This window comes from Ascaphus truei, chromosome 1 (genome assembly GCF_040206685.1).
Source record: "Ascaphus truei isolate aAscTru1 chromosome 1, aAscTru1.hap1, whole genome shotgun sequence".
Classification (NCBI taxonomy): Eukaryota; Metazoa; Chordata; class Amphibia; order Anura; family Ascaphidae; genus Ascaphus; species Ascaphus truei.
The window spans coordinates 472,428,713-472,447,130 of record NC_134483.1 but is presented as its reverse complement, the minus strand read 5'-3'; the positions used below and the strand labels follow the sequence as shown (position 1 = coordinate 472,447,130).

Sequence of the window (18,418 nt, the reverse complement as noted above, 5' to 3'; positions counted from 1 at the left end):
GAAGTATCTGTTAAGAAGGCAATGTCATTGGGGCTGCTGATTGAGACTACAAGCGTCTGATTGGCCAGTATATGTCATGTGGCCGTCTTTGAATTAATATATGCAAATCTGCTGCATGACGCGCGTGACGTCAGCGCGCATGTGCGCGATATCATGCGCGATCCACAGCAGAGTTAAATATCAAAACCTGAGGCAGCCGCTTTGTGGACAAAGCAATTCTTGGGATAAAACAGCTAATTCTCATGTCCTGTAGCTAGTAACTGCTGCGGAGGCTATTACGAGTGACGTCAGCGCGCTATGTACGTCGTGACGTCAGATTGTCATGGCAACTGTGTATACAAGTGATTCTCACAGGTGGAAGTCAGGGAACGTTAAAAAAAAAAAAAAAAAAACACAGATTACAGACCTGACATGTAAGTCAAGGGACTGTAAGTCATATATACAATGGTGGGATGTCTGAGTGAGGCTGTAGAATAAGAATATAAGGGTAGTATGTGCATGCAGTATACATTGGCACCTGTACCACTATATCTATTTTGAGCCCACTAAAACATAAATGGAAAAATTCTGGGAAACCAGCAAAATCATTGTTATAAAGATAATAACAAATGAAAATATTTCAAATTGATGTATAAGTTTTTTTTTTTCCCTTCCCTTTTTTCCTCTTTTTTTTCTTTTTTTTTTTCTTTTCTTTTTCCTCTTTGTTGTTCAAATTGTATATGCAATCTGCATTAGTGCCTGTGTAATTGCATCCAATCTAAATCCATTGGTATGCCATGGCAAAAATGCAGATAAGCCAGGAAAAACATTGTTTAGAAAGTAATCAATGAAAAATATCTATAGTCAATATATAGATTTGTGAATAGATTCCAGCCATTAAACTACCAAAATCAACTAAATTGCAGAGTTTCAATGTGTATCACAATATGAGATGATCTATCACTCTGAGAATCGGAGCGAACCAAAAGTTGTTCAGAGATACTCGCAGCCATATATCTTATGCATGATAAAGCTACAATAGTCCTGGATGAAAACTTCTCTCTGAGAGGAGCTGACAGGGAGCGAATTAATTGCAAATAATTTATATATTTTTTGATAATTTATATATTATGTGATAATGGTTGGGGTTTGTCAGAGCTTGTTGGGTATCTGTGTGTTTATTACAGTACTTTGTAGGGATCCATTATAATCCCCTTTAATTTCTAGATAATTTATTACATTTCATTTCCAGACCATTGAAGTCTGGGAGTTGATTCCATTTTTTACGTCTAAAATGTGGGTCTCTAATTCCTGATTTACCACCTTAGTCTTCGTTTCATAATAAGTCACAAACATCAACTCCATTGAACACCTCAAAATAAATGATTTTCATATTTTATTAAAGTACACATTCTGAATTTGATATGAAGGTGACAAATGAGTATGGATTTACTCGTCACCTACATGTCAAAATCTGGATTCATTTGTCACCTTCATATAAAATTCAGGAATATATTAAGAGCTATTCTTTCATTTCATTGTCATTTAAATACATATTTAGTCAAAGTATTTAATTTGAACATTTATATTGCTCCCTTCAGTCTTGAAGTTAAGGTAATTAATTATAATAATAATAATAAAGAAGTTACTAAGAGAGAGAGATGACATGAGAAATGTGGAAGAGAAAAGTAGTCTGTAAAAGTGGTGTTTGCTACAATATGGCCGATGTGAGGTATTACACTCATCCAGCATTAACTGCTGTTGACTTGATTGACAGTTAATGCTGAATCTCCTTCTTTGCGCTATCCTCTCGTGCAGCAGCACAGAACACAGTGACAATGCAAGTAAACTATTCAGCCCATCACTTTTTGGTTGTTCGATAGGTAATCTATTAATCATTTTTAACCAAATATATCAACTGAAAACTGTAACAAACCAAATAAGCATTGGTTCTATAATATGAACCAAAAAAGTGTGTTTTACTGTTTTAAATGTAGTTTATAGTATAGGAATTGTACAAACATATTTGTACACTCACATATTGCTTTCATATAGTCTGTGTGTTCCAGTTTCATACATTTCTTGTTCGGTGTCATCAATAAAATAATTTGATTGATAAAAATCTGAATCAAGCTGATCCATGTCTGACATTTCCTTCACCTGAAAAGAGAATGGAGTTATTCAAAATTAATAAATAACTCCCCAAAACAACTACTGTTTTCCCAGGGTGCAGATATAAGGCATAGAAGATATTACTGGAAGCTCCAGCTGCATTTAAAAGCATCAAAGGACACTTATATGACAAGTACTGTTAGCTCTAGCCATTGCAAAAAAAAAAAATAGAGAAAAGGTGCTGATGAGATGGAAAAAAATGTAACAGTGTTGTGCAGAACAATGCAAATTGGGATAAATATATTTTCGGACATAATATTCTTTTTTGTATCCAGTTTTACATACTGGGAGTACAAATGATTACTAACTGTTTAACAGGAGTAAAACCTGATTAACTCCATGTTATTTTCTTTAGTGAGTATGACATTTAATTAAAGCGAGTCCACCCAGGTTAACACTATATTAAATATTCTAGACACCTCTAGTAAATCTGGGCTTAAATTAATTGTAGGCTAATGTACATTTTTGGGGAGAAGTACATACTAGTACTAGATAGTGCTACAGATTCTCACAAACATAAAAACAATAGAACTGGCATATTAGGAACAAGTGCTTAAATAAATGTAATTTCATTAAATAACTTGCACATTAAACCTTACATGCTTATTCCACATTTTTAGCATATTTTATAAAGTACTGTAGCATATGGATGAAAAGACAGGTAAAAACAGTGTCTGTATACTGATAAATTAAAATGGGGGAAATGCAATATATTGTATCTGTCTTTGCTGGTAAGATGAACTGCTATTTTATAAAACGAGATAGAAGGAAAGGAATATAGCACAAGGACAGTACATTAGGATAAAAAAATGGCTATATACTTCATCTGTCATTTCTGTCACTAAAGTCTACACATTTTTATTTGAAAGAGCTACAGTGTAGCATATGACAGCTTCAGACATCAGCAGTACATTATCTCAGGAGGACAAGGACAAAGACCCAATATGAGAATAGATAAGACAAATGGTTCCTATGAGTATATCAAACAGAATAAATTCATCATTTTATCAGGTCTGTCTGTCATTTCATCAACACTAAAATCCACAACTTTTTACAGTAGCTAATCTGCCAAACTGTGGAGTTGACAAGTTTTAAAGATAGGTGTGACCTCTATATTGGAATGTATTTTGAATCTTTTTCTTATTATTATTTTTGGGTTGAGAACTACTACTGAAATAAAATGCTAAATATCAGAACATGGAAACAAGGGTTCTACCCATTAATTTATAACCTAAACTGTATTTGTTACCAAGCAAAGTGCTGATTACTAGTGAAGTGGAATAGATCTTTTAAAAAGTTCTAAAATAAAAAACACATTCTATAATGCTTTTATACTACTGTACATTAAACACTTACTATTCGAGACTAAAAGGATATGTACATAAAAAAATATACATCACGTATTTCACATTGCTATACTGTACTTTAATCTGCTTTGTCCACAAGAGTAGCTGAGAGATAAAATAATGCATCGTTAATAATGCAATGAGCCACTGAAATCATGTAAGAAGAAAGCAAGTCAAAATGCTAATTGTTTGGCACATACCTTTAAAGCCAGCTACGGTGCATGGGGAACATCAATTAATGAGTTATGGATGAGAAAAACAACAGTGACTTTCCAGTGCTTGTAATGAAGAAAACTATGTTCTATTTATACTGTTCCAAATTTGGTATTAGAACATATGCTTATGCCAGGAAGATCTAGTTACAGTGGTCAGTTTGGATTCTTGACATCCACAAATAAATAAGTGAAACATTTACATAGAAACCTATACAAGTTTATGTTATCATTTATTTATTTATGTATAAAATATTTTACCAGGAATTAATACATTGAGAGTTACCTCTCGTTTTCAAGTATGTCCTGGGCATAGAGTTAAGACAAATAATACATGGTTACAAATACAGTTACATAAGTGAACAGGGTATACGTTATACAGCACCGACATTGTTTATTGCACTAAATCACGACGGCACGCTGAGATCTACCCCAGCTGCCGCCAGTAACAACCGCGCGCCGCCGCGTTTCCCCCACGCACCCCCCCTCCACTTCGCGCGCAATTTACCCCCCTTCCCGACCCCGTACCCGGCTCCTGCTCTGCCCCTCTGCTTCCCCGCACCCCCGCTTACCTTCATTTGATCTCCAGGGGTGTCGGGGAAGCCTGGGGAAGCCGGGGAAGACGGGGAAGCCGGGCGCGCATGTTACTGTGACGTCACAGTGCGCCGCCACGCGCCGCGGCTACCCACTTCCCAGACGCATGTAGCCGGCGGCTTTTGCTGCAATAAACAATGTCGCTACTGTATACAAGACATTGCATGCACAGTTAAAGAAAAAATATATTATAGGCGTATGTAACAGTTACGGACCAGATTAAAATGTGAGACAGCCTTAGATTTGAAAGAACTTAAACTTATGGTGGATGTGAGAGTCTCCAGTAGGTTGTTCCAGTTTTCTGGTGCACGGTAAGAGAAGGAGGAGCGGACGGATACCTTGTTGATCATGCAGTATATGACAAAATTAAAAACATTATTTAGTATATATATATATATAAATATATATATATATATTTATATATATGTGAAGGGTTTTTGTCACTTTTTTTACTCACCATAACTTAACTCAGTATTATGGTATATATATATATATATATATATATATATATATATATATACAGTGTTCGACAAATAGTTATAACCACACGCCTGTGGCGAGTGGATTTAGGCCGCTGGCGAGCCGTGCTTCGGCTCTATGAATTCACCTGCTCGCGCCAATTTGTAAAAAAAAATTTTTTAAATAAACAAATAATCCCCCTCCCTGATTGGTGTGACGCGGGGAAGAGGGCCGGCTGGCAGCTCTGGGTCAGCTCCAACCCCCTGCCCCCGATCCCCGCTTGCTGCCCGGGGCGGGAGGTAGGCTGGGGGGGTCCCGTGGCTGCAGCCCAGGCGCTTCCCCTCCGTCCCACGCTCCTTTGGCACATGCGCAGGTAATGGGAGCGGGGAAGCTGGCTGGCAGCTCTAACTCCCGTCGCCATGCCTGCAGCCTGCGCACGCAGGGGGGGGGGGGGGTTGGCAAAGTTCTCCGTCCGGCCACGTTACTCATGGGGAGGTTGGTGTGGCCGTGCGGCTGTCCTCCACTGGCCCCCGATCCCCCCCGCACTGCCCGACTTCCCGCCTGGCTGCCCGACCCCCGCGCATGTCTGCTCGACCTCCCGCCTGCCTGTCCGGTTGCCCGACCCCCCCCCGATTGGCTGTCCGAATCCCCCGCCTGGCTGCCGACACCCCGCATGGCTGCCCGACCCCCCCACCTGGCTGCCCGACCCCCCCGCCTCGCTGCCCGACCCCCCCGCCTGGCTGCCCGACCCTCAGCCCGCAGCTGGCATGTGGAGGACAAGGCCTGGATAAACAGGTGGGCCACCTCCCTTCCAATGAATACCCACCCAGTCTGTGAGTGTGTGTGTCTGTGAGTGTGTGCGTGTGTCTGTGAGTGTATGTGTGTGTGTGTGTGTGTGTCTGTGAGTGTGTGTGTGTCTGTGAGTGTGTGTGTGTGTCTGTGAGTGTGTGTTTGTGTCTGTGAGTGTGTGTGTGTGTGTGTCTGTGAGTGAGTGTCTGTGAGTGTGTGTGTCTGTGAGTGTGTGTGTGTCTGTGAGTGTGTGTCTGTGTGTGTCACCCTCTCCCTGTGTCACACTCTCCTTGTGTCGCCCTCTCCCTGTGTTGCCCTCTCCCTGTGTTGCCCTCTCCCTGTGTCGCCATCTCCCTCGCCCTGTGTCACCCTCGCCCTGTGTCACCCTCTCCCTCGCCCTGTGTCGCCCTCGCCCTGTGTCGCCCTCACCCTGTCGCCCTCGCCCTCACCCTCTCTCTCACCCTGTCGCCCACACCCTCTCTCTCTCACCCTCTCTCTCTTACCCTCTCTCTCTCACCTTGTCATCCTCACCCTCTCTCTCTCACCCTGTCGCCCTCACCCTTTCCCCTCTCACCCTGTCGCCCTCACCCTCTCTCTCTCTCACCATGTCGCCCTCACCCTCTCTCTCACCCTGTCGCCCTCACCCTCTCTCTCACCCTGTCGCCCTCACCCTCTCTCTCTCTCACTCTGTCGCCCTTACCCTTTCTCTTTCACCCTGTCGCCCTCACCCTCTCTATCTCTCTCTCTCTCACCCTGTCGCCCTCACCCTCTCTCTCACCCTGTCACCCTCACCCTCTCTCTCACCCTGTCGCCCTCACCCTCTCTCTCTCTCACCCTGTCGCCCTCACCCTCTCTCTCCCTGTCACCCTCACCCTCTCTCTCCCTGTCGCCCTCACCCTCTCTCCCTGTCACCCTCACCCTCTCTCCCTGTCATGCTCTCTCATTCTCTCGCTCTGTGTGTCTCTCTCTGTGTGTCTCTCTCTGTGTGTCTCTGTGTGTCTGTGTGTCTCTCTCTGTGTGTCTGTGTGTCTCTCTCTGTGTGTCTGTGTGTCTCTCTCTGGGTGTCTGGGTGTCTCTCTGTGTGTCTGTGTGTCTCTCTCTGTGTGTCTGTGTGTCTCTCTCTGTGTGTTTGTGTATCTCTCTATATTTGTCTTTGTGTCTCTCTCTGTCTCTGTGTGTCTGTCTCTGTGTGTCTGTCTTTGTCTCTGTGTCTGTCTTTGCCTCTGTGTGTCTGTCTTTGTCTCTGTGTGTCTGTCTTTGTCTCTGTGCGTCTGTCTCTGTCTCTGTGTGTTTGTCTCTGTCTCTCTCTCACCCACACTCTCCCTCTCTCACACTCTGGATCTCTTATTTACCCTATATATCTTAACTGCCCTATACAACACCGAAATAACCTACACTGCTTTCTTCCAGATCTGACTCTCGAGCTTCACACGGAAGACATCGGAATCCCCTCTAACCCAGAAGACAGGTAGGGAACACCTCCCCTCCAATGTATAACATTGCGGGAATGCGGGGACCTGGACATTGAGGGACTGTGGATCAGGTAAGATCCCAGGCGGGATTGCTGCATTAGATTTTGTGAAGCGGGGTCGTTCAGGCACTAGTTATGGGGTTCAGGAAACTAGTCATTCACATCTGGCTTTTTTTTTCTAAATCCGACATATACACACACACACGTAACAAGGACTAATTGTAGTATAATGTACTACAATAAATAAACTTATGTCAAAAACTAATGTTGTTCTTACTAGGAATTTATTAATTTTTTTGTTTAAAAAAGCTGGCCTGGGGGCAGGGCTAGGGGCATCATTAGGTCATTACCACCAGTATTTTGACTTTACAATTTGACTATAGCAAACTTGTATTATTTCTCTAGTTAGTTGCAGGCTTGCATGTTAGTTTTTGATATACTGTATATATATATATGCAAACACCACATGGAGAAATGCAGAAATGCACTATACGATATCAGTTTGTATTTGGAGTATAAGAGAAGCATAGACTTAATGTATGTAAAAAAAAAAATGAATTTTTGTTAATCTTGTATAAAATTTAGCAGTCAATTCATATGTGTGATTACTGTAACTATATATTATCTGAATGACCAATTTCATGTAATAAACAGATACAGAGTGTACTGGATTGTTATTCTGCAGTTTCTGACAAAAACAATCTTAACATGTGTGCCCTAATACTTTTGTCACAGAAGCTACAGTATGAACATGCTAGGAACAGTAAATGTGATAAGAATTTGTATTTCCTACAGCGCTTTTTCTAAATGAGACATAAATCACTTCACAATTTACAATATAGTGTGCGGTACGCAGCAGTGGTAGGATTTTTACACAACCCCTGCCCAGATGAACTTAAAACCATTAGTTTGCTAGTCCCTGCAGTGCGTAGCTAAAATGATCACATCTAGGATGACGTTTCTGATGATCGTCTGCACCATCCAGCAGATGGGTCTGTCTTAGCAGCGGATGTAGGGTGGGATCATTTTAGCTACGCACTGCAGGGACTAACCTACAGTATTTTATCTGGCTATAAAACTGATTGGCCAGCTTCTGTGGGGACTAGCAAGCTATGACATCTAAGTCAGCCAAGTACTTCAAAGTGCGCATTTAAGAGGGAGTTATTGCTGATTCAGGAAATGTGTCTACGGTCACTGCAGAACTCCACATCCGATACATGAGGTTTATATTCTGACTAAATCCTGAGCGACTGCCATTACCTCCCTCTGCAGTACCAGGACCTCTCATTATGGACATATGCATCTCTCTGGTACTAACATCTTATTACTGTATATTGCACGTACATGATTATATCATACATGATTATTTGTAAATATCCGTATCTGAATTAAGGCAGTCTCAAACAGTGCTGTCTCATATTATATCCATGAGCAATATGCTGGAGCATTAGCAATCAATTGATAGTATATATGTGGTTTGTTAAAATCAAAACTAAAAACCAATGGCTCCCGCAACAGGATTAGGACTGTTGATTAGGGGTATACAACAGCATTGTTTTCACCCAACTCAGGTCCATTAGAAGTATACTGTGGCTTTAACAAGTAGCTGCTTGCTTAAATGTACCTGGTATATGGGATACTTTTCAACATTAAATATTTACCTGATAATTTTAGAAATGGTTCAGCACTGTCTATTTGATTGATCAGACCTCTCACATTGTTTTCACCATTGTGGAGGCACAATATTGTCTGATCTTTAATGATATTCAGTTCTGCATACCTTATAATGGCCCTAGTATTCCCTGGCATGCAGAAATTATTTGGATGAGACCCTTTACTAGCTACCAAATGATTATTATAGCATTATTTGTAGAGAGTCTCTCCAATCAATCAATCCCTCCCTTGTGTAGACTTTATCACCGTACCACTTTTTAAATTAGTGTGATTTATATTTTAAGAGATTTTAATTAAATATTATATTGTACCGTAGTGTGCATTCAAGTAATTTGCTCTTGGAGGGATTTTCTGTAGTGATTCGTTTTTGTTGTTACTTGATCACTAATCACACTATTGCACCCACAACATTATCACGTTAGATTAATTTACCAAATATTGATTGTACGTAATTATTTGGATTTTAGAATTCTCAAGTTGATCAACTTTCATTCCTGTTGTTTTTGCTATTTTTGATTGTGGCAGCGAGTTTAAGATTATATTGTGACAGTTTAGGGGGACATATTACCCATTTTAAGTGAGTGAGCGGGATAGCTTTATTTATCAACACTTGTCACATACACAAGTCATCTGCTCACAGGTGTGCCCTTCATGACAGGACTGTATATGTCATCTAATGAGTTTGTTATAGAAATGAAGAATTTTATCTTTTTTGACTGGATTGGTAAAATGGGTGCATGATGCACTTAAGTCTCCCTGAAGAGAGACTTGGGAATATAGGCAAGGACTACGGCAAACACAGTTTAAAATGGAAACTTGGGCAGGTAATTGGCAGATGAGGTTTAATACAGATAAATGTAAGGTTATGCATTTGGGAAACAAGAATAAACAGGCGACTTACAAATTAAATTGGGATAAATTAGGGGAATCCTTGATGAAGAAGGATTTAGGAGTGCTTGTAGACAGCAGGCTTAGTAATAGTGTCCAAAGTCATGCAGTAGCTGCAAAGGCAAACAAGATCTTATATTGCATTAAACGGGCAATGGATGGAAGGGAAGTAAACATAATTATGCCCCTTTCAAAAGCGTTGGTAAGACCACACCTTGAATAAGACATTATGGAACTAGAGAGAGTGCAGAGAAGAGCCACCAAATTAATAAAGGGGATGGATAATCTAACTTATGAGGAGAGGCTAGCTAAATTAGATTTATTTACATTAGAAAAGAGGCGTCTAAGAGGGGATATGATAACTATATACTGTACAAATATATTCGAGGACAGTACAGGGAGCTTTCAAAAGAACTATTCATCCCAAGGGCAGAACAAACGACACAGGGTCATCCCTTAAGTTTGGAGGAAAGGAGATTTCACCAGCAACAAAGGAAAGGGTTCTTTACAGTAAGGGCAGTTAAAATATGAAATGTATTACCCATGGAGACTGTGATGGCAGATACAATAGATTTATTAAAAAAAAAGGTTGGGCATCTTTTTAGAAAGGAAAGGTATACAGGGATATACCAAATAAGTAAAAGGAGGGAATAATCTTGTTGCCAATTATTGGAGTCTGGAAGGAATTTATTTTTCCCCTTTGGAGATATCATTGGATGATATGTCACTGGGGTTTTTTGCTTGTCTTCCTCTGGATCAATATACTGTAAGTACGGATATAGGATAAAGTATCTGTCGTCTAAATTTAGCATAGGGAGAATTGATGGATATATGTATTTTTTGAACCTTATCTACTATGTAACTATGTAACTATGACACATTTATAGGTATGCATTTAGATACCAGAAATTAATAAAACCAAAAAGATTAACCACAATGTTTTTGCATGTGCCATTTAATCTCTGAAAGTCAAACATTAACCCTTTGCTGTTTTTGTTTGTGCAATTTACATGGAGGGAACTCGGACATCAGAACCAGCTTTATCACACAAACATTTTTGTTTTCCATGTAAAATAATTCACAACCTAACCTTCCTCTGCTACATCTGGCCTCTGCTTACATGTTGAAAATGAGTAAGATTAAACCAATTCATTTTTCACAACCAATACTACATTTTGTCATTTTTTATTTCTAGTGCTACAAACAATATAAATATACATATACAGTAGACATGTATCCTTTTTACCTTCAAATTTGGACAAATGCCATTTCTTTCCCCTGTATTTCAGTATAGAATAGTGTAAAATACATTTACATACTGAACTTTTTCTGCTGCTGTGTTCCCTTCAGTCCCTTCATATTTACAGTTCCTTCAGTATATTACAAATCTCTAGGTGGCAGAGGATTATAGATTAGAAAGAAGAGAAAGTATTTTACAGGATTTTTCAATTACATTTCATCATTCTTCCTATTTGCATGATTCGGTTACTGTTTGCAGTTCAGATAGAATAATGCTTTACATGTATATGATATGAAGAGACTGCTGTGTTAAACTTTAAAATGGTAACTTGACTGTTCATCCATTAGTAATTACATGAGCTATTGCAAAAAAAATTTAAGTGATTAAATATTTATAAAGCCTTGTAGAAGGTGATGTTTTATGAGGTAACAAAATAGCATTCCTTAAATAATATCCTATAATAACTCAGTCATGAGTCATACTACTCTGGCTTTTGCTGTAAGATGCATTGATTTATTTTCCTTCGCTTTCTCTGTGTGAGTAGTAATTCACTCATGGCCATCTTTGGTTATTTATGGTTTCATCATACAAACATACAATGTTAAAAAAAAATATGATGTATAACTTGCTTTTTGAATTCATTTTGTACGAGTAGCTGTAATGCATCTAATAGTAGGCTTATTATTATTACACGGTGAAGTTGGGAAAAAGCAACATTCAAACACACACAAGTAAAATGCTTTAGAAAACTCCTTCACATAGGTGACATTGAAAATGTAATCCAAATTGCTAAATGGCTTCCATTATTTGTGAAAGTTGTATTGTATTGTATGTCTTTATTTATATAGCGCCATTAATGTACATAGCGCTTCACAGTAGTAATACATGTGGTAATCAAATAAATAACAGATAATATAAATAACAGATCATGGGAATAAGTGCTTTAGACATAAAAGTAACATTTCGGAAGAGGAGTCCCTGCCCCGAGGAGCTTACAGTCTAATTGGTAGGTAGGTAGAACGTACAGAGACAGTAGGAGGGAGTTCTAGTAAGTGCGTCTGCAGGGGGCCAAGCTTTATGTATCGTGTTCAGAATATCCACAGTGCTATTCATATGCTTCTTTAAGCAAGTGTGTCTTAAGGTGGGTCTTAAAGGTGGATAGAGAGGGTGCTAGTCGGGTACTGAGGGGAAGGGCATTCCAGAGGTGTGGGGCAGTCAGTGAAAAAGGTTTAAGGTGGGAGAGGGCTTTAGATACAAAGGGGGTAGAAAGAAGACATTTGAAGGAATTCAGTGGGTATCTATATGAGATGTATGCAGAGGTGAAAACAGGAAACTGCCTTTGGAAAATAAATGTAGGCTTTTATTTCACCCAAAGCTTTAACATAAAATAGGTCTTCTGTACAGCATTTAAGGGATAACCAAACTAAACATACCTACAGTAGTACTTATCCAGAACGCTGACTAAAACAAGAATTTTGTCCCTATCTTTGGGTTGGAGGGCTAAGCCCCTTACCAAGGTAAGTTTTTACCTTTGGGCCCCCGGCTTCTTCCTGGCTGGAATAGGGGGTGAGAAGCTCCACGGTGCTGGGTGATCTCTCTTGCACAGTCTAGGTCCAGGACCTTCCTGAACCAGAGAGATCTGAGACTGCTGTTAAACCCTGATAATGAATCAGACGTAAATTGGTTAATTGCCTCAAGTGGCAGATTAACCAGCTTCCCGCTGGATTCACTAGCTATAGATAGGCTTTTCCTGCTAAGTCATTAAACAGGGGAAACACCCTGTCAAATACCGCTCTTGTTTGTGGGTATCTAGGGCTACCCACGGTGGAAGCCTGCCTCTCCACTCTCTTGGCCCTAACCCTAGGTCAAGATAGGACGGTGGAAGGGTAGATAGCCCCTGATTAAGATGGGATTGGAGTCTTTTCTCAAGATAACTTTTACTCCTACCAGTAATTTTGCTTTTCACCTTAGAGGCAATTTTCTCATATTCAGGAAATGAAGAACAGAGAATTACCACTACTTTATCAGTTCCTGCCACAATATAGTATGTGTTTGTGGTTGAAGAGGACACCGGTGACAAAGTCCTTGTCGCCTGATGCTTTAGTCATTCGTGGAGGACATTTTCAAAGCACAGATTTTCCATGGTGTGCTTAGATTCCTCAACCCGGCGAAGGACTTCTTGTTCAAACTTATTTTTCTAATCTACCAATATTTCTTTTACATGCTTGTCCACAAGTTTTTCACGCATCGCGTAATCTCTTCTTCCCTGTGAGTAGGGTGACCACCTGTGTCTTGCTTTGCATCATTGGTCTCATGTAGCTCAAGCTTGGCAGAGTTCGCATAAACTCTGATTGTAACCATGGTATCTCCTGTTGGCAGTCGTCAGACATAGTATTTGGTCTATCCATTTTTCTAATGTGTGTGGAAGTCCCAAGTGATGTCTGGTGGGGTATCTCTACTACAGTAGCATGTCTTGAAGCTTTAGTATGAGGGGATCCCAGCCAACAGCTTTCTCATCTACAACGTGCTTACCCGCAAATAGCACAACCCCCTTATCAGTAGAAAAATCATTTGCGTCTAATTAATGATTATTCATTTCCAGTTCACCAATCTTGCTCTAGTTCTTCTGACACCTAACCTTTACCCATGACCTCACCTTTTTGTACAGTAGTTGGCAAACCTGTAATCGTGTGCCTTTTGCCCTTGAACAGACTAGTGGAAAACCAGTGTTGCATTTTTCTGGGAGCACAAAAACAGATACAGTTGTTTCTCATTTTAGCCAAAGACTGAATATATATAACGGATGCTTTGATCATGCAAAATCTGGTTTGGGCCATGTGGGCACGGTAGCATGACTGGATTTGTATTGCACTTCTCAGTCGGTATTCGATTATTCTTTCCTGAATTTTGTGGAAAGCCAATTGTAGCACTGAGACAGCATTGTGGATGCACTTATAGCAATGGACAGCTTGCTTGGTTGTGACATAGCACCTATATCGGGACTGAATCGCACAAGCAGCTTGCTTAATTTTCCTGTAGCATCTTTGCTGCAGATACTTCCTAACATTTGACTGGAGCACAATTACGCATTACTTTAAATGTTCGTACTTCTTTCTTTATCACTGCATTCTGCATTACAAATCCAGAAGGCAGGATGCTTTATTCTGGCGATAAAGCTGATGACATTTTGTGCCTCTGTAGGCAGCCTATATGTAGGCAGCCTATATGACGATAGTTGCAGAGCTCTGTAGTATTTCTGAAGTCGGCTTAAGAGAACGGTGGAGGGACCCTAATCAGTGAGCAGCTCTTGCAAGTGCAGGGTTTAAATAGCCGCCCGAGTACCCTCCTCCCCCGCTTGGCGTGCAAATCCTGCAACCCTCATAGTGGGGGGTGGAGTGGGGGGGAGGAGGAGAGCCAGCTCGCTGGCACAACAGCCCTAATGTGGGCTACTGCCCATGCAGGCCTCTGCCTTACTTAAAGGCTTAGTGTGCCTACCTACCACATGGTTTACTCTCCCCCCCCCCACCCCCTAACAAACTGATACGACACAGTTTTGTGGAAGTAAAATTTGGTCACAGCTTTATTGTTTAACAATACCTCAAAAAAACTGTCAGCCATAATCTTAGTCCTTTGTCATCCCTATTCTCGGTATCTTCCGGCGGGACCCCTTCTCCACCCGCCCTAATCTACCGTCCACCGGGAGAGAGACTCTCGACCGCCACCGGGAGAATATTCTCAACTGCCACGTCTTCCGCTCACACTAGGTCCCCCTATCATGGCCGCCTGGGCCTACCCGCATAGGATAGAGCCCAGCTACCTAAGATTGGTGCCAGGGGTACAGCGCCCGACTGCCTGCGTCGGCGCTTCCAGCCCGCACAATCTTTTTAGGGGGACCGTTACCTGAGGCCCATCCGGGTGGAGCCCCATTTCGGGTCTTTACGGTGTCCCTACGATGACTGGCCTGACAGTTCCACCACCCGGAGGACCTATTAAGGCCACTTACTGGGGACTCACCCCACACAACAAGCTGTGACCCTAAACCTTACTTCTGATCGCTTGCAAATGCCTGCGCCTGTTATTAATAACATTATCCTCGTCCAACAGGTGCATCCTATCCCTCCCGCGCCAGCCAACGTTGGAGGCATTTATGCCTCCTGTTTTCCAGCAACGTTTAAAAAATCCTGTTGAACTGGAATTTGGTTAGAGGAGTTGAATCTTTATGCGTCAGGAAAACCTCGCCCCCTTGCAATCGCTGCCCGGCATAACGCTTCGCCGCCCTCACACGGCACTTGTCCATGATTATATCATGCTTCCCTGGGACCTGCTTTGCTTTAATACATATTTACACACACACACACACACACACACACATACATACATACATCCCTACCCATGCACTTTAAAAAAAATCTTATGCACCCCACCCCGTGGGGAACTAATTAGCTGGGTGAGAGGGTCGGGTGCGAATTGGGCCCCCCGTCTGCTGGTGTGTGAAAGAACCCCCCTTTAAACACCTCCTCCAGGCCATTTGCCCTCTCCTGATCGGGATACCCCTTACCCAATGTCTCAAACCGCTATGGCTGACCGGTGTTGGTGCCATCGTTAGGGGCATACCCTCCCCCTTGGTTGGGGTTTCCCAAAGCATTGAAGCACTTCTTGCCGGGGTGGTTGCCTCCACACTGGCTGCACACATGCCTAAACTTGCAATCCTAACCCTCCTAAATACAATATAAACAAACACAGGGGTTCCTAGCACACTAGATAAATATATAAACATATTCAATTGCATGGTACATAATCTGACCTCACACCTATTGTTGTTTAGTATATAATTGTATTTCATATTAGGGAGGAGTGCGTGGTCGGATTGAAGGAAAGACCCTATGGGTCTGTGGGAAGGGGCCTGAAGAAGGGTCCCTCTGCACCATAATGTTACCCCCCTCATCTTGCCAAATATCTTTTTCCCATTGATGTCTTACACCAACCCCACATCCTCTGTGCCATTCCCCTACTCCCTCCCTCTCACTCACAAGCTTGTACATACACAACTGACTCTGTTGCCCTGACCACAGTATTGTATGTAGCATATGATTGTTTCCACACTATATTTTTATTTTTGGTGTGTACCCGTGTCTCTCCCTGTGACCACCTGACCCTGTGTATAAGGGCCTGTGTATAGGTGTAGGAACACCGTTTGAGTTATTAGTTCGTTTGAACTTAGCAGGTCAGTGCTTCACAAAGCCTTTGGTACCCATTTACTTTTCTTCTGATGAGGATCCCCTCAGTCGCTACTCACACCTCCCCAACTTTAGGTACAAGGCGGCTCAGTGTAGACTCCACTCCTGGAGTCAATGTTCTATACTCCTCACAGACTAGCTCCTGATCACTTTTAATCACCCGAGGACCTCCAACGCCGTAGCAGCTATGCCCTAATTTTGCTCTGCCCGGGAGTCTTATAGACTCTCTAGCCCCTCCTCTCCAGTATCCAATGTCATTGGCTGAGGCTCTGCCCATTACAAGTCACATCTTCAGTACACCTTGGAGAGGAGCCAAGCAGGAGGCAGTGTATGTGGGTCAGCTGCATGCACGTACAAAGGGGTTACAGAAGTAGGTAAGAAAAGATAAAGAGAGTTTTCAGATTCAACTGTCGGTTTTGGCCCAGATTCTGAGGAATTTCATTAACATGTCGGGTAAAATCCTCAGCATAGTCCATAGAAGCTGTAATGGCCCATCGGATTAACACAGCGAGGGTCCCTGCATTTGAATGGGACTCCCTCTGTGTGAATCCTACCGGGATGCGATTCCCATTCAAACACAGGGACCCCCGCTGTTTTAATCCGATGGGCCATTACAGTGTGTATGGACTATGCTGCAGAGTGTTTGCGAGATGGATTTTCCTCACACTGGGCCAGAACCGACAGTTGCATCTGTAGATGGAGATGGTAAACGGTGAAGAGAACAGATACTGTAAGTAGCATTCCATTTTTAATGAGAGTTCAGAACCAAGCTTGACAAATAATAGTTTCCAGGCAGTTGAGGTGAGTTAGAAGTCAAATGCAAGGAAGGAAGAGAAATTTAGGAGAGTCCCGTGACAGTGGCACTTCTGTCCATAAATGTAAAGAAGCAGGCCAACAGAATAGTAGCAAGAGATTTTGAGATACCAACATACTGTACTCCATTGTACAGTACAATGGTAGACAACAGTGGCAAACTTGGTTTCCACACTGAGGCTGTCATCAATCGCAGCCTGTCTCTTTGAACTTGCTTGAAAAAAGTACATTAACATCAGCAGTTATTTGGCTGCATACTGCTTGCAAAACATTTAAGATGTCAAAGCAACAAATAACATCAATATTCTTTGCTGATCACACAAATCTTTTTTGTGAACATTAAAAATGGGGCAAAAATATGTATCTCTGGGTGGGCATAGTATCAGCAACTGTGCAGCTTTCATAACTGACAGTGTATCAATAAGGATTGCAAAAGCATACTACAGTATATAATGAGTTATCCAGTTGCTCCAGGCAAAGTGGAACAATGGAGAAATGTATAAAGTGTGCTGTGCTTGTCAGCTTTCTCACTTTGCTGTGAATAATAACACTAAAGTTATTTTTTTTCTTTTTATCTTCAAAACCAAAAGTAAATTGTGAACATTAAAGATGTGCTTAAATTACACACAATTAGGATCTTTAAATAAAATAATTGAGACCGTTTCAACATATTCTTCCACATTTTCCAATTCTCTCTTCATGATTTTTAGTGCAATAAATTATCAAATAAATAGATTATTGTGGCTCTGTGTTTGTTTGTTTGTCTTTGAAACCCTAGTAACTACAGAGATAAGACTTGGGGGGCTATGCACTAAGCTCCATTAAGTCTTTTTTAGAGCGCAAAGTGCTCTTAGAACGTGATGTTCCGCCGAACACGATTCATTAAGCCACGCAAACAGGCACTTTGCGTTCTTAAACTGACTTTTTCCTGGATATGTTTAAAAGTCCAACTTTGCTCGTACGATAACCTGTTTGCGTTCAATTATGTCCTTCTCCGGGATTCACTAAGCTATGCAAAGTTATCGTACGCGAAAGTTGCATTCAAAAAAGATCGCCAGCTCAAGGCAGGTGATAAAAAAGCTGGACTTTGAAAAATGTCTTTGTTTACATTTTTGCGTGCGCAACACCCATACAACAGGCCGGCGGGTGTCCCCAGCTGACCCCGCGGGGGTCCCCGAGAGAGGCTGGGGGTCGCGCGGGTGTCCCCAGCTGACCCCACGGGGGTCCGGGGGTCCACGGCTCAGCAAGTGGGGGTCCCGAGGGAGGCCGGGGGTCGCATGGGTGTCCCCAGCTGACCCGGTGGCCGTCCCGGGGTCCCCCTAACACATACAGTACAATAATGTGCAAAATAACTATAATCTAGATATGGATAATAGATTATTTACCCATTATTAAACATTGCATTAGCATACCTAAATAAAGTAAATAAAAACTGTAGCCAGCTAATCCAATGAATATAAGCAGTAACAATATCAACAATTAATTAATTAAACCATTAACCAATGAAACCAATTAATTCCTAAATCAACTCAAAATGAATAGTA

The 18,418-nt window shown here is 41.7% G+C and overlaps 1 protein-coding gene across 1 annotated transcript in view; it reads right to left on the bottom strand.

The window, feature by feature from the left end:
* The window catches only part of YIPF7 (Yip1 domain family member 7), a 90,251-nt gene extending 86,465 nt beyond the window's left edge, over positions 1 to 3,786 (bottom strand). Inside the window, exons 1-2 of the mRNA XM_075615243.1 lie at positions 3,698 to 3,786; positions 2,018 to 2,139 (exon numbers count right to left, since the gene is read on the bottom strand). Coding sequence (XP_075471358.1) covers positions 2,018 to 2,130 — 113 coding nt within the window. The 5' untranslated portion in view covers positions 2,131 to 2,139; positions 3,698 to 3,786. The remainder of the gene's footprint in view (positions 1 to 2,017; positions 2,140 to 3,697) is intronic.
* Positions 3,787 to 18,418: the final 14,632 nt, after the last annotated feature.